We start from the raw sequence: 15,641 nt of genomic DNA on the forward strand, positions 1-15,641 counted from the left end.
AGTCGATTGATTTAAAAATACAAATGGTGGGTTATAATTTCATAGCATAACCCAACCTCACAGTGCTCAGATATTGTGGTTTCCAGAAAGATCCTATCTCTCGGAGAAGAATCTCTCTGGCCGGTCAAGGCTGGGGGACCCATTTTCCCAAGGCACACTGGCATCTCTCACATATCTAGATCATCATCCTGAATGTGCGTCTGTCGGATTTAAGCCAGGGGAGAGAAAAGCCTAATCATTATGTTAGATCTCAAAATGTGACTCGGGTGAATTGAGGGAGAGGGTTCGGGAAGAGTTCGGGCTGGGTCGCGTAGGGTCGGATCGGATCGAACATACTTGAACAGGGAGGGCTTGGGCTCGCTGTATGAGTAGCCTGTTGGTTTCAATCGCGTTAGTCACTTTGAACGTATGGGAGAGATGGTGAGTGGTTCTTGGGGCATCGATGAAACATACCAAGGTAGATAATGAGAGGCAGGTAGCCGCTGGCAGGTCGCAGTATGTTAGCCCGGTCGTGGAACAAGCAGAATATGATATCGGTATCGGTATAGGTCTCACTAGTGAATGGCGACGCGGGAAATATCAATAACCTTGGAAACACGTTCCTAATGGTGAAAAGAAGTCATGGTCAGTCTTCATGTACGGGTGTTCGCAGAATCGATGGAAATGGCTAACCTTGGTCTCTTCGGAAAACTGAACCATTTTGAAGAATGTGTGAGTGTAGAGAAAGGAGGAAAAGGAGTGGGCGAATGGATCCGTTGGTAGGAAGTCGAGTTGGGTAGATGGAGAAGAGGACGTCGCGGGAGCGGAAGGTGGCTCAAATCAAAAGTTTTCGGCAGTCGGAAAACCCCATGATCATCCAAGCTCCCAGCTTCTACCCATCCTTACCCTCTCCCAACCTGACGCGTTCTTCCCACCCCACAAGGACAAGTCGATAATTGCAAATCTTGAAAATTCGAGGCCAGACCGATTTCATCTCATAGGCTCTCACAGTTTTTCGATTGACCTCCCGACGTGATGTCCGGCGCAAGGCATTGGTACGAAACCAAGATCCCCTCCCCCCCTTCTGATCGCAGACCAGCCAAGGAAAAACAGAACTAACAGATTGACAGGGAACAAGACAAGGAGGCGACGGTATATATTGGTAATTTGGACGAACGAGCTTCAGACAGCCTAGTATGGGAGCTCATGCTTCAAGCTGGGCGCATCGTGAATGTCCACCTACCAAAAGACCGCGTGACGCAGTCGCATCAAGGATATGGCTTCGTGGAATTTATTAGCGAGGAAGATGCGGAGTATGCTTCGAGAGTTATGAATGGAATTCGCTTGTTTGGCAAACCAATCCGTGTGAACAAGGCATCGGCAGACAAACAGAAGTCCGTGGAAATCGGGGCAGAACTCTTTGTTGGAAACTTAGACCCAATGGTCTCCGAGCAAATGCTCTATGACACCTTTGGCCGATTCGGCAATTTGGTCAACCTACCCAAGGTAAGAATCACTCTTCCTCTCTTCGTGCGAACATGGTACTCCGTCCGAATCGAACTAATCGCTTTCTTTCTTTTTCTCTAGGTTGCTCGCGACGACAACAGCCTCTCCAAGGGCTACGGATTCGTTTCCTTCGCCGACTTCGAATCCTCCGATTCTGCCATCGCCAACATGAACGGCCAAATTCTGATGAACAAACAAGTAACCGTTCAATATGCCTACAAGAAGGACGGCAAGGGCGAGCGCCACGGTGACGAAGCCGAGCGAATGTTAGCGTCACAAGCTCGGAAGCACAACATCCAACAACCGACCCAGCAGATTGTCGTTCCCCCGCCGGAGGACCTCCAGGAATTCCAAATGGTGACAGCTCACGGCCCGTCAGCACTGGCCCCCCACAGACTCCTGATATGGGAGCGGGGAGAGGTATGCCTCCGATGGGATATCAGAATGTTCCTCCTCCTCCGCAAATGCGAGCCGCGCCGCCTGGTGCTCCTCCCCCCCTCCCTTGCTGCTCCGCCACCGGGTTTACCGGCTCGACCGCCGCCTTCTCAAGTGGGATACGGTGGTCCCCAGGCATACGGGGCTCCGGGGTATAATGCCGCGCCGCAGCAACCACCGCCGGGATTTGCGCCTCCAGGGTTCGGTCCGCCAACAGGTGCCACTGGTGCGCCTCCTCCATTACCGCCTGGCTTCCAGCAGCCTGGATATGGAAATGGCCGATGAGTATGAGTTATCTTGGGATTTTCCGACTTTGAACCCTTTCGTCACTCTCAATACCCTCATTGGAACTACTTTTGTGACGGGGCTTCCCTTCCGGACCTGCGTCAAGACCCTATAAGAACGGCACCCAATCTGATCCCATTTCAATAACATTCGCACTTCTGCCTTCAGAACAGAGATCGCAACCCGGCAGAGACATTGGGACTATGGCTATGTCTATCGCTGGGTTTCTGACCGACAAGATATGATGGCCTTGCAAAATCCTGCCCGGGCTCGCTATTAAGGCTTTGGTACATATCCAGGTCAAGGGATCAAGCCACAACTTTAGTTGAAAAGCCTCAAGTGAAGTTACCTTTAATGAACCAAAAGAATTATGATAATATGGCGCACGTAGATGTAGCTGTATCCAATTACAGGGATCGAGATGTAATATCTCTAAAACGCATGGCTTAGAACTATATACCATGCTGACAGGTAATCACCCAAGAATGGAAGGACAAGACTAGACGATCAGACAGTGCATATCTAGGGAGTTCGAAGGAAATGATATCAATGTCGATAATAATGAGAGTAGCAAGTCGATGACAAATAGAAGAGCTTAGCCTCGCTCCACAAAGAAAGGAAAAAGAAAAGATGCAGCGTAAGCAGTTATAAGCATTGTCTCAATCACGAAAACGAGACAAACTTCGGATCTCTCGGCCGCCCATCAGGCCCAATATTATTTTTCGCAAATCGTTGTTCGGTGTATATGCGTCGCGCCTCATCAAAGTTAACCCTCCTGTTCTTCATGATCTTTCTAATTTCCGCCTTCGCTCTTGCGTCCAGGCCAGCGCGGGTATCTCCATCGGTGATATTGGCCGCGATGTCGAACTGCGATGAGCTCAGGCCGTTTTCCAAGTCAGATGTGAAACTCGATGGGAGGCGGTGGTAGATGTGATCTGGGATCGGTAATAAGGGTAGCCATCGCGATCGAGTGAGGTACAGTGCTGTATATTTGGTTAGCATATTTCAAATAATCAGATCAGATCAGATCAGATCAGGTCTGGTCTGGTTCCGGGAAATCCGGGGAAGGGCGGACATGGGAATCTCCCACTTACCTGTTCCTGATAAGATGACGAAGAACACCAGAGTGTAGAAAAGAAAGTAAGTCATTTTGAACGAGTTTGTTATGATGTGTGTATGTATGCCGGGGCCAGAGTTTGTGCCCAGGGGGGAGGGTGATCGAAGAGAGCTTAGCTGCCTAGAAGACGTCAAAAGACGCGCGCCTTGCGATAACTAGCCTATGCGATAGTCGCAGGTCACTAGCCACTAGCCACTGGGTTACCCTAGCCACATTTGTACATTACATAATGTACATAAATGACGGGAGATTGCAGCCTGACGGGTCAGGCCCACAATCTATTCCTAAAGCGGCCCGCTTAGCGAGAGCTCAGCGCGCATCGCACACTTCGAGACCCTACGAGCTCGCCCATAGTCCGATCTTCGATTCCCTCTTTAATCCATTCGATTCCAGCATACCGTCATAATGGCCGCCGAACGCACAAACGTCTCCAACGACCTGGTCTGGCAGATCACCCGTACGCTCCCGATTTCCCATGATTTTGAATTTCGCCTTTTGGAAGGAGGCAGTTGAGAAATGGATGACATTCGACTGACATGGTGATTTTTTGAATTACTACAGGTAACCAGAACTCTTATCTGGTTCGCCGTAACACCGGTGGTGGTTCCCAGTTCTCCCGCGACCCCCTGAACCTGGTCAACAAGCACTCTTTCAAGGTATGGGATATCCGATGAATTCCCCGCAGAAAGAAGGAAGGGAAAAGCAAGCAATTTGGGCTTGGATGGTTTTATATCAATTTTGAACATGGGCTAATGATTGGACTGGAATCTTTAGTACTCCGGCTTCGCCAACACCAAGGTACATATCATACCATATCGATACTCGCAACGAAACCCATCCCAATACAATGTTCTAACTTGATTTCGCAAACCCATAGGCCATTGGTGTCCAGGCTACCGAGAATGGCGGTGTTGCTGTGACCACCAAGAAGGCTGCCAACCCCAACAAGCCCGCCCAGAACCAGGTCACCGTCACCTACGGCCCCAACGCCAGCACCCGCAAGTAAGGCTGAATCGAACATACCCACCCAATTTGGCATATGGCATGGCATGGCTTGTCGCAAGCGATACTATGCCACGCAACGCCACGCGCGGAAGGAAAACGATGCTGACCTCGAACCTTTCTCTACCAGGATCTACAAGGGTGTTGCCGACAAGACCGCCCAGCACGGTTACCGCGCTGACCTCCGCGAGGAGGCCGTTGCCCGTGTCTCTGCCGTCCGCCGCTCCCAGAAGGCCAAGAAGGAGACCCCTGCCCGCAAGCCCCGTGGCTCCAAGGCCCAGGCTGAGGAGAAGGCCGAGTAAATTCGTCACTCATCCAGAACATAACAGTGACGAATGAGCGAATTGGGAAGGGAAGGGAAAAATGAATTCGTGGTGGATTTTGATTATGATGGGGGAATCCTACATTCTTATATGAAACCACGGGCTGGATGAGGACACAGGCCTCCGTGTAATCTAGCGACTAGTGACACTCTCCCGGAGGCTGGAAGGGAGGGATCACGGACGAACCTTTTGCTCCGATCTTTTGAAAGAATCAAAAAGTGAGGAGGAAGGGAGAGGAGTATTTTTCAATTCAAAAGAACCCTCTACATTGAACAGAACAGCATAACATCAGGCCCAAGCCCAAGCCCAAGCCCAGAAAATATGGGACCCGGCAAAGTAATCATCCTATACTCATGGATCTAGATACCAATATGTACCAGCCGACAATCGGGCCGAGCTCACGGTAAAGAGCCTCGGGGGCACGGTAGAGCGGGTCTACTGTGACCAAGTAGTGTAGACAATCGATAGGTACAGAGTGACCTATAGCCTATAGGCACCTAATTAACACAAGGTACGTTCGATGATGACATCTGGTTTACCGTCGGAACTCTTGAGGTCCCGCCTTTTCCCGGGTGACGGAGCCCAAGATATCGGAGAATCACAAGGGTAGCACGAGAACGGCCGGAACGGCGGCAATTTCCCTGGGATATGTGGACTGTGACACGGGGAATGTTTTCCAGTGAGTTCGGCAATTGATATTTTGGGTATGTACATTCTGTGCCTCAATTGGGTATATGGAGTACAGATGTACTAGAATATACACAATACACTACACAATGTACTGAAAAGGCAACGGAAGAACTAAACTAGAAAGGCCGTGCAAACAGACGCATAAGGCGCTTCGGTGTAGCTTCTGACAAGGACGACGATCCACTTTGGAACAAGCGGCTGCCGAAACAAATCGCAAGTCACCAGTTGGTCCCAGTCCCAGTCGGTCCCAACTGGTTGCAGCTGGTCTGGGTAACTCCGGGGTTGCCCCTCATATGCCCCTCTCTGCCACCTTCCCCCTCGTGTCTTTATATTTGCTCACTCCCCCCCTCCCCAACATCTTTCTCCTATCCCCATCCATCTATTCCCACCCTCTACTCCACCTTCATCCCATCTAATAAACCATCATCATGGTCAAGGCTGGTATGTTCTATCTTCATCTTGGATTGAATTGAACCCTGCCCCTCTCTAACATATACTCTCTCTAGTTGTTCTCGGAGCCTCTGGCGGCATTGGCCAGGTTAGCTCCCCATCCATCCTCCACCGTCCAATTCCTGTCGATCAAAGCTAATATTCTTGAAGCCTCTCTCTCTCCTGCTGAAGGCGTGCCCTCTTGTCGATGAGCTTGCTCTGTACGATGTTGTGAACACCCCCGGTGTCACTGCCGATCTCTCTCACATCTCCTCCGTTGCCGTATGTTACTACCCCCGGAACATGACACCTGGACACCCGGACAACTATATTAACGTGTTTATAGAAAATCACCGGTTACCTCCCCAAGGACGATGGCCTCAAGCACGCCCTGACCGGTGCTGACGTCGTTGTCATCCCCGCCGGCATTCCCCGTGAGTGATCTCTCCAAACCTAGATTTGCACTTCGCCTTTCCATTTACTAACTCCAACGCTATACAGGCAAGCCCGGTATGACCCGTGACGACCTCTTCAAGATCAACGCCGGTATCGTCCGCGATCTCGTCAAGGGCATCGCCGAGTTCAGCCCCAAGGCCTTCACCCTGGTCATCTCCAACCCCGTTAACTCCACCGTCCCCATTGCCGCCGAGGTCCTCAAGGCCGCCGGTGTCTTCGACCCCAAGCGTCTGTTCGGCGTTACCACCCTCGACGTTGTCCGTGCCGAGACCTTCACCCAGGAGTTCTCCGGTCTGCAGGACCCCTCCAAGGCCACCGTCCCCGTCATCGGCGGTCACTCCGGCGAGACCATTGTTCCTCTGTTCAGCAAGGTCGCTCCCGGCTTCCAGATCCCCGCTGACCGCTACGATGCTCTGATCAACCGTGTCCAATTCGGTGGTGATGAGGTTGTCAAGGCCAAGGATGGTGCTGGTTCCGCTACTCTTTCCATGGCTTTCGCTGGTTTCCGGTACGTTTACTTCTCTAATCACGCTGATATTGCCAACCACTGACATCTTAATAGCTTCGCCGAGGCCGTTATCAAGGCCGCCAAGGGCGAGAAGGGCATTGTCGAGCCTACTTTCGTCTACCTGCCCGGTGTCGAGGGTGGTGCTGAGATCGCCAAGGCCACCGGTGTCGAATTCTTCTCTACTCCCGTCGAGCTCGGCGTAAGTGATCCTCCATGACGGGCTTAAGACCTGGTGTATAACATAGTACAATACGCTAACGAAAAACGATACAGCCCAACGGTGCCGAGAAGGCCATCAACATCCTTGACGGCATCACCGAGCAGGAGAAGAAGCTCCTCGCAGCTTGCGTCACTGGTCTTAAGGGCAACATCGAGAAGGGTGTTGAGTTCGTCAAGAACCCTCCCCCAAAGTAATACTCCCTCTACTCCACTCCTCCCACCCTAATCCCTAATCCCTAATCCCTCCCCGCTCCACTACGCATCGAGTGTCTATGATTGAGTTGTTTTGTGATGTGTATTCCTTTCCTTGACTGGTCCACACCTCCCAAGTCCACTTTCCCATGAAGTGTCAGATCATTGCTAATTATTGTGGCTCCCGAAGATAGGCTCTAAGCGTGACATCATGAGGTTATGAACGATCAAAGAGAAATATAACAAGGGGCGAGGCGAAGCGATGCTCTCCGCCCTAGTTAGTGTTTTATGGGTATTCAAAGAAAGCGGCTGTTATGCATGCAAAGCAAAGCAAAGATATTAAAGATATTCTCCCACCCACTTTATACACATCCTCGTACTCTAGTTGCAAGTTCCGTAGTTGATTGAACCTGGCCCGGCATAATGGTTAGGGACCCTCATGCCTTATGTAGAAAGAAGGCCCTGAGCTCGAATCCAATCCAAGGAAAGGTAATTTTTCGCAAGGAGGGAAAGCGTGAGGTGAACCAGTCCAGTCCAGGTCCAGTCCAGTCCAGCTGGAAAGCGGGCCTTATTTGCGTTATGCTGCTGCAATGCAAGCGCTTATGTTCATTATGTGATGTGATGTGATATGATTGCGTCCAGTCCAGGCCAGCCTGGAAGGGGGCGTAGGCTTCGCAATTGTAATTACCCATTACCCATTGCCTCAAGGCCTCGCCTGAACAGTCTTAATCTGGAACGTAGCTCCCGGTAATTCCGACGTCTCCGCTTGCACAGTGGTATTGATTCCGAGATTGGCTAATGCGCCTCGAATTACTCCGCAGGGAAACCAGAGATACTAGACGCCGGAGTTATTAGTTTGGATTTGATTCGATTGCGGGACTCCCGCAGGAAAGAGAGGAAGGGAGACTCCTTCTGGAGAGAAAACGTACCGCTTGCGCCATTGATACCGCATCACCTCGCGCAGCCATGCTCATCCTCGCAAAGGGTCGGAATGCGCTATCTGTCAAGACGTATACACCCTGTAACCGAAAGAAAAGAACTGTATTAGCCTAGTCCGCTTTGCTCTCGTGTTTGGATTGGATTTGGGTATGAAAGCACGGGTATTCTCTAGCTGGCTAGCTAGCTAGCTAGCCCCTGGAAGAGTCCTCGGAGCTCGGGGCGGGGGAAGCTTCGCGGTGAACGCACTCGGTGGTTTGTTTTCAAATTATCAATCTGCTTTCTGAACAGAACGGTCCATAAATCCTTGCACAGAAATTTGATGACGTCGAGGTTATCGGTGAAACGAGGGCGATCTCGCGAGAACCTGTAACATCGGACTTTGTTAGTCGGTTGTGTCTTTTTCCAATTTACTCGGCCCCCCGCGAGAACGAAGCATAGCATAGCGAAGAGTAGAGTAGGGAGTCAGGCCCAGTTCGCGCGCAGCAGAACTGTCACATACCTCTCCGCCAATCCCTGACCAACACGATATCCCAAAGAGTCCAGGCGAAAGTAAGTTGATTCTCTAACCTCTTCATCTTCGGGTTCGGTCTCTTCTGTTGACGTTGACAACTGCTTTGCCAGGCGCTCGGCCATGGGGACCAATTCTATAAGGAGGAAGTCGAAACATGAGGAGCTGAGGGCGCGCGCGTTTGGATCGGAGATCGTTAATGAGGCGGAGGCATCGAATGACATGGTGGGCGAGACGTGATCTGGGTGAGAGGGGTGTTGGGTTGGATTGGATTGGGGAAGTTGTTCTGCCAAGGCTAAGGTAGGCTCGGGGTCGGGTCGGCGGAGTGCAGTGCCCGCTCTGCCGCCTCAGGCAACTAGCTGCAGTTGCGGCCACTATAGTACCAATGGGGATGGGGGGGCTTATATGATCCTATCTAAATCTACACGGGGAACAAAAAATAAAATTACATGGGAAATAAGGATGGGGAAAAAATAGAAACCAATCATTGTTCGCCGAAGCTAACCCGAATGCAAGCAACCCAGAGAGAACCATATCCACGCCAGAAACACCACAGCAGGATGCATGAGATGAAGGGAAGAAGAAAAGAAAATCCCCTACTAGACATGAAGTGGAAAAAAAGGACACCCAGCCCTAGACTAGTTATCCGACCAACGTTCAATTCAATATTGCGGTGGATATGACCTAGGATGATCTGGAGGCGGTAGTTCTCTCACGGCGAAATTCAAAGCTGGTCGTTTAATTGGAGGCATGGGGGATTCGTCATCTTCATCATCACTTGCTGTCAAGTCAATGATAGCAGAAGCTGGACGTTTTTTGCTTGAAGCCCTAATCGCAGAAGACGGCGTCGATGTTTCTCTGGATTGAGACTGCGCGGGCGTTCGCTCCAACATGATTGTGGAGGAGGATATGGGTTCCTGCTTAACAGTAGGTGTGGGGAATCCCGGCTGGCTGATTTCGATCAAATCATCGTCATCGTCGTCGTCTGATGCTGGTGTCACCCCGCCCGGTTTGGCGATGTCTGAATCGGTTGGGTTGGTCCAGTCTCCACTAGGTTCAACGACAACCTGATCCACATCTGTAGACGTGGATTGTAGGATCTCATCAACATATCTAGCATTTGTTAATTGAAAAGTTCCAGGGCAACGAAAGTCCTTTTATAATAGTGGTACTTACTGGTCGACTTGGAGGGATTCGAAGCTGGTGGACTTGGAGCAAACTGGGCATGTCCAAGTTGGCGCTTGCTTCTGCAACTCTAAGAACGACGATGCATCAAAGCACTGGTTGTGTGTGCAGACAATCGAACGACACGGGACTTGGATTCGGAGAGTCGATAATGGGCATTTCAACGACATGACGCTGGACGTTGCAACGATGTCTGAATCCTGGGCACGATTTTTCACTAGAGGAACACTGTAAGGAAAGACCGTCTTTCGGGAGGAGATGGCTCATGGCCCATGCTTACTTTCTCGAATAACCTGTTCCTTAGAGATGAGCTTCCGCGTTTGCAGTTGACCGACAAGCTCATCGACAGGGTGTAACCGAACAAGGTTGATGAGCGCGAAGAATTTCTGTTGGGATATGTATCAGCAATCATAACAATTCGCAGGTAGCCGCAGCAAAATCTACCTTTTGCGTCAATGCGTAAGTCATAACAATATTGTTTGTATAGTTCGGTTTCTTGCGTATGTAATTCGTGATGTCTGCGGGCTGAGTCGTTCCCGGTCGGTTCTTCAACCCTCGAAGGTTTGCCTTGACTTCATCTAGGTTCACCTTCAGCTCCACTTGGTGTGGAAATGCGATATCAGACTTTGTATATGACTTCAGCCCTGAGTCGGCTGCACAGTAGACCATGACTCGGAGAGTTGGATCTGCCTGCAGATCTGCCGCGACAGATGCGGAGGGTATGACTTTCAGCTCTACGCTATCTCGTGTTTGCTCGCGGACTGCCGGTGACTGGGTTAGATATTTCATGTAGACGGAGAAAGGGAGGAACATGACGACAAAGGACAAAGAAATAAAATACCTTTGCATTCCACCACCGATGTAAGACTTGTTAGAATGGTGAAGAAAGGGCTATCCTTAAAAAGGATTTGGCCTGATGACCAGTCAGACACTAAGTAAAGTAGACGTATCGATCGATCGGTTGAACTTACCGTGGGGGTGGGAACTCGAGGGCATCGAGGCGCTGGCAGGTGCAGCTCGCGAGTGGGGTGGTGTTGACTGTGTAGGCTGCGAGGATTGGAAGTTGGTATTCGATTGGAATGACATCGCCCCAGGTATTGCCGATTGATAAACACGGCGTTTGAGCGCATCGTATCTCGCGTCATTCCCCTCCGATGTGGCAAGGCGTTCGAGATCTGATTGAAAAGAAAGTCAGGATCTGCGAAATGGAAGGGAGGTATGGCCGGGACTGAGGGCGAGTGAAAGATGGCATGGACAAGGAAGGGTGGAGCGCAAAGCGCGGAGGGTTTGAGGCAGACGCAGAGAGATTGAGAGGGGGAGGGGAAGGGTGAGCAGAGGAGACAAACAGTCAATAATTCGGATCTGCAACGACGCTTTCACCCCGGATACCGCGAGACCTTCATTTCGCAAAAGATCCTTCAATTGAGGGTTGGTGAGAGTCTTAATGAGTGCTACCAGATGTGGCACCTCCGTCGACGATTGCGAAGACGCCATGGTGGAAATACTGCGGGACGGGGAAACAGTCAAGCGGAATGCAATGCGACCGGGTCTGCAATATAGAATCTGCGCAGATACATCTCAATCTTCTCGTCACCGAGATATTGTTTCGCCCCCAAAGAACATTGAGCACAGGGCCTGGGAAGAGGGCGCGATGCAAGCAAGAGGTGAGGTTGGATGACTAAAGACGGAGCAAAGTGGCTATCGCGATAAAAAAAATTGCGATAAAAAAAAACTACTGCGGACCTCCGATTTGACTTGACTTTCACGGCCACAACCTCAACCTCCCCTCCTGTCCACCCTTTTTCTCCCTTCTTTCCCTCTCTCCTCCATATACCGACATCATGGCCAAGAGTGTGCGCGCCAGCGTCTCCAAGCGCAACCGCGCCAACCTTCGCAAGACCTTCTTTGGTCCCGTCGTCGATGCCCGGACTGAACGTCTTGCCACTAAACTACAAGAGCTCGCCGACCAACCTCGCCCGGAGAGGAAGGAAATGGAAGTTGAATCTGCTGAGGCCGGTATGTTTGTTACTACTCCGTATCGAGGTTTTGATTTCTACCTCTTGTCCCCAAAACCCCCGCTAAACTTCTTTGTCCCGCGCAGAACAAGATGGCAAGACAGCTGCGACTAGCGAAGGTCAGTCGGCCCCGTTTCCTCACGCCAAACGATATTATGTACTCAATTCTGACTATTACTATAGATATGGACGTCGATACTAAGCCCTCTTCCTCAACTCGATCTCAAAAGTCCGGCCGCGTGCAAAAGCAGCGCAATCGCAAACCCCGCAACTCCATGGTGTTTAAGCCCAAGACCAATGGAAAGGACAAGAAGGGCTCGAAGAGAAAGTGAATATTCGAAGTGATGATTGGACATACAAAAGAATAAAAAGCAAGTGGACGAGACGGGTTTGATGCAGTTGAAGAAGAATCCATGGCGTTGGGAGTCTCCCGAGGGTACGGGCTTATGTTTTTTTTTTGTCTCCCCATTTTTTAACGTCTCTGTCTTTCGCATTTGATAGACGTGAACTATTTCACCTTGACCATATCGACCTCCCATTACAGTATTACCCCGTATGCTCCGACATTCCTACAGTAAATATTCAGTTGTGAAATATGTAACCGCATGGATGGAGAAGGCGGTGTGGTTCCATGCCGGCTATCGTAAACATCCGCAATGGTGATCTATCATGATCGCCATTCGCTAAACCGCGCTGCTCGCTTCTTTCAAGCTATTCCAGGCGCTGCAGCAAGGCCAGAGAGAGATTCTATACAATGGCTTTTCTCCGCTCTGGCTGGGCTGTTGTACTCGCCAATATCCTGGTGCCACTGGGTATTCTGGTATTCTCATCTGGCTTCTTCCCCTATAAACCGCTACTACCTGGCCTGGCTACTTTTGACGAGATCGACCAAAATGCCACGCCAGCAATCTTTGACAAGGTCATTTTCATGGTCGTCGATGCACTCCGCAGGTATGTGATCAAACAGAAACCGGGCTCATTTAGCAGAACCTGGACCCATCTCGCGGCATTCATCCAACATTCAACTAAACCCGTTTATAGCGATTTTGTCTATTCCAATGAGTCTGGATTTTCATTCACGCAAAGGTTTGCTTTATTTCCTAACATTTTATAAACCTATAAAGTCGAAGGTTATGGAATATTTATTGATTCTCTATTAGCTTAATTCGAGCAGGGGCTGCCTTGCCTTTCACGGCCCATGCTAGCTCGCCAACGGTCACAATGCCTCGATTGAAGGCCATGACTACGGGATCAGTGCCCTCGTTCCTTGATGTGATTCTCAACATCGCCGAGTCAGACACCGGCTCATCTCTTGCGTACCAGGACACATGGCTGGCGCAATTGAGAGCTAGGGGCGATCGCCTTGTCATGTACGGTGATGATACGTGGCTCAAGCTGTTCCCAGGGATGTTTGACCGTGCAGATGGGACCACAAGTTTCTTTGTGTCGGTTAGTGCTAATCTACCCGGGATATACACGCCAACAGCCGTGATTTCAATCTAAACATAACATTTATGATATAGGACTTTACCGAAGTGGACAATAACGTGACTCGCCACGTTCCTGATGAGTTGGCCCAAAGCGACTGGTCAGCCATGATTATGCATTATCTAGGCCTCGACCATATCGGACATAAGGCAGGTCCAAGAAGGTATTTCCATCCCTTGCTAGACCTATCCAAGACTCACTTCCCTCGGCCGTCTCGTCTCTGACTCTTGGATAGCCCCTTCATGCTGTCCAAACAGCAGGAAATGGATGCCATTGTGGATAACATCTATACCGCCATTCAACATGAGTCTCACCTGGAGTCAACTCTTTTTGTTCTGTGCGGCGATCACGGCATGAACGAAGCCGGGAATCACGGTGGCTCATCTGCTGGTGAAACTTCGCCAGCACTGCTCTTCATTTCGCCCAAGTTTGAAACAATGGACGCTCCGCGGGCCGAAAGTCCCATCGCAACCCCAGACGATCTTCGATTTTATCAAACTGTTCAGCAATCAGATATCACCGCGACATTGGCGGGTCTATTAGGATTGCCAATTCCTTTGAATAGCCTGGGAGTTTTCATTCCTGGTCTTCTAGATATGTGGGAGTCCGGTAAGGCACTCCAAATTAACTCGGCTAATGAGTTTTGCCCCACTGATAGAATGAATTTGAACTGATGAAGGAAAACACAGGGTCTCAAAAACTTCAACTTCTATCTCGAAATGCCCGGCAATTATTGAAAATTGCCCAGTCTACATTCCCCAGCGCCACTTTTGACGCTGAGGCCTTTTCGACCTGTAACCCGGATAATCTCTCCGGGATTGATGAGGTTCAATGTACATGGTCACAAGCCCAAAAGCTTCTTTCCGAACAACATTTGTCCGAGTCCGAAGAAGCGTATCCAGCCATTGAGCAAGCCCTACTACGCTTCTCACGGGCCACGCAGGAGGTGATGAGTAGTACCGCTAGCAACTATGACATGTCCCGACTTGTTGCCGGACTGCTAATTCTAGCTGTTGCAACCTCATTGCTTTTGCCTCAAATTTACCATGAATTCTCTCGGACCGTTTCTACGGGGATTTTCTTGGTGTTTATGGTCGTTGGCTACGGAAGTATGATGTTTGCGAGTAGCTATGTTGAAGAAGAGCAACAGTTCTGGTATTGGATATGCTCGGGCTGGATGTTTTACCTGCATATGCGATCTGAATCGGGATCTTCGAGGAACTCGAATGTCTCGCGCAGAAAGGCCTCCTCCCCATTTAGGTGGATAAAACTGGCGACACTAGGATTGATTGCTTCACACCGAGTACTTCGAAGATGGAATCAAACAGGACAAAAGTTCACGGCCGAACCGGATATCGCTCGAGATTTCTTTCCCGCCCATCCAAACGCTCTATGGGCCTTGGTGATATTGACATATGTGGACTCTGGCTATCATTTGCTGGCGAAGATGCCATCAGTTGCACCGGCAAAACTGATTGCTTTGATCATACCCGCACTGGGTTTCCTGTTCAAACTCAACTTCGCGGCGAATGATTCACCCGAGCTTCTCGCAGATACCCCCTTGTCGAAACTTGCTGGAGGCTGGCTCGGTAGCCTGTCTTTAGTTTTGCAGGCAAGATTGGTTTTCGGTGGACTTGCTTGTTGTGGACTCTTAGCGATCGTTTCTGCAAAGAGATCACATTCAACACGGGGTAAGATAAAGATTCCACTGTCCGCAAATGTCCGTAATACCCCGAACTGACAATCATATCCAGCATCCAACGCCCTTTTCCACGAAGCTCTCCACCTCTTCCTAATGACGCAATCCAGAATCACCAACGTCCCAGTATTCCTCCTATTCCGAACCCAAGGAACAATGCTATCATCGCTAAACCTCACCGGAATCGAAGTAACAGCCACAACCCTGATACTGCAGTACATGACATTTTTCGCCTTTGGCGGATCAAACTCAATCTCCTCAGTCGATCTTTCAAGCGCCTATAATGGTGTCGGCAGCTATAGCGTGGTTTGCGTCGGTATCCTGACCTTCGTTAGTAACTGGGCTGGACCTATTTGGTGGATTTCAATGGGTCATCTGCTTCGCCCGCCACATACCTCTGAAAATCATCGTCATGACTCTGCGGCGCTATTTACTTTTCAAGTCGCCGCTTCATTGTTGTCTGTCATGGCGGCTTGTACAGCACTCAGAACACACCTGTTCATCTGGACCGTGTTCTCGCCCAAATATCTCTATAGCATGGCGTGGGCGATGGCGAATCATGTTGCTGTCAATATTCTGGGCGGAATCGGTCTCGCGTGTCTCTGGCCGCGCAGATAGATAGGATAGGAAGATTAGATTATAGAATCAGATCAACCCCTGGGAAGA

General features: G+C 50.2%; 8 protein-coding genes across 8 annotated transcripts; 5 read left to right on the forward strand and 3 right to left on the reverse strand.

Annotated features, from left to right (window-relative positions):
* Positions 1–1,014: 1,014 nt before the first annotated feature.
* On the forward strand, positions 1,015–2,205 carry N7509_005376 (U2 snRNP complex subunit HSH49; the record flags this gene model as incomplete). Its single annotated transcript, XM_056630013.1, has 3 exons — positions 1,015–1,034; positions 1,110–1,485; positions 1,567–2,205. 3 exons carry the CDS (start codon positions 1,015–1,017, stop codon positions 2,203–2,205), a joined length of 1,035 nt encoding a protein of 344 aa, XP_056489315.1.
* A 663-nt stretch (positions 2,206–2,868) lies between these two features.
* N7509_005377 (DUF2015 domain-containing protein) lies at positions 2,869–3,354 on the reverse strand (the record flags this gene model as incomplete). Its single annotated transcript, XM_056630014.1, has 2 exons — positions 2,869–3,188; positions 3,300–3,354. The coding sequence occupies 2 exons, from the start codon at positions 3,352–3,354 to the stop codon at positions 2,869–2,871; spliced, it is 375 nt and encodes a 124-aa protein (XP_056489316.1).
* Positions 3,355–3,727: 373 nt separating this feature from the next.
* Positions 3,728–4,626, forward strand: N7509_005378 (uncharacterized protein; the record flags this gene model as incomplete). Its single annotated transcript, XM_056630015.1, has 5 exons — positions 3,728–3,779; positions 3,884–3,978; positions 4,097–4,120; positions 4,200–4,324; positions 4,455–4,626. 5 exons carry the CDS (start codon positions 3,728–3,730, stop codon positions 4,624–4,626), a joined length of 468 nt encoding a protein of 155 aa, XP_056489317.1.
* Positions 4,627–5,765: 1,139 nt separating this feature from the next.
* Positions 5,766–7,144, forward strand: N7509_005379 (malate dehydrogenase; the record flags this gene model as incomplete). The annotated part of the gene is made up of 7 exons (XM_056630016.1): positions 5,766–5,778; positions 5,844–5,875; positions 5,938–6,048; positions 6,113–6,200; positions 6,268–6,730; positions 6,785–6,929; positions 7,004–7,144. The coding sequence occupies 7 exons, from the start codon at positions 5,766–5,768 to the stop codon at positions 7,142–7,144; spliced, it is 993 nt and encodes a 330-aa protein (XP_056489318.1).
* Positions 7,145–8,542: 1,398 nt separating this feature from the next.
* N7509_005380 (Trafficking protein particle complex subunit 6B) lies at positions 8,543–8,812 on the reverse strand (the record flags this gene model as incomplete). Its single annotated transcript, XM_056630017.1, has 1 exon — positions 8,543–8,812. The coding sequence occupies one exon, from the start codon at positions 8,810–8,812 to the stop codon at positions 8,543–8,545; it is 270 nt and encodes an 89-aa protein (XP_056489319.1).
* A 438-nt stretch (positions 8,813–9,250) lies between these two features.
* N7509_005381 (uncharacterized protein) lies at positions 9,251–11,267 on the reverse strand (the record flags this gene model as incomplete). The annotated part of the gene is made up of 7 exons (XM_056630018.1): positions 9,251–9,701; positions 9,765–9,990; positions 10,054–10,159; positions 10,218–10,534; positions 10,615–10,686; positions 10,745–10,948; positions 11,120–11,267. 7 exons carry the CDS (start codon positions 11,265–11,267, stop codon positions 9,251–9,253), a joined length of 1,524 nt encoding a protein of 507 aa, XP_056489320.1.
* A 347-nt stretch (positions 11,268–11,614) lies between these two features.
* Positions 11,615–12,120, forward strand: N7509_005382 (DUF2423 domain-containing protein; the record flags this gene model as incomplete). The annotated part of the gene is made up of 3 exons (XM_056630019.1): positions 11,615–11,789; positions 11,875–11,907; positions 11,972–12,120. 3 exons carry the CDS (start codon positions 11,615–11,617, stop codon positions 12,118–12,120), a joined length of 357 nt encoding a protein of 118 aa, XP_056489321.1.
* Positions 12,121–12,542: 422 nt separating this feature from the next.
* On the forward strand, positions 12,543–15,593 carry las21 (mannose-ethanolamine phosphotransferase LAS21; the record flags this gene model as incomplete). The annotated part of the gene is made up of 7 exons (XM_056630020.1): positions 12,543–12,739; positions 12,830–12,874; positions 12,949–13,237; positions 13,312–13,439; positions 13,512–13,885; positions 13,966–14,967; positions 15,031–15,593. 7 exons carry the CDS (start codon positions 12,543–12,545, stop codon positions 15,591–15,593), a joined length of 2,598 nt encoding a protein of 865 aa, XP_056489322.1.
* Positions 15,594–15,641: the final 48 nt, after the last annotated feature.

Source organism: Penicillium cosmopolitanum (genome assembly GCF_028827165.1).
Source record: "Penicillium cosmopolitanum strain IBT 29677 chromosome Unknown utg000006l:49.0-5199605.0:1.0-5204138.0, whole genome shotgun sequence".
NCBI lineage: Eukaryota > Fungi > Ascomycota > Eurotiomycetes > Eurotiales > Aspergillaceae > Penicillium > Penicillium cosmopolitanum.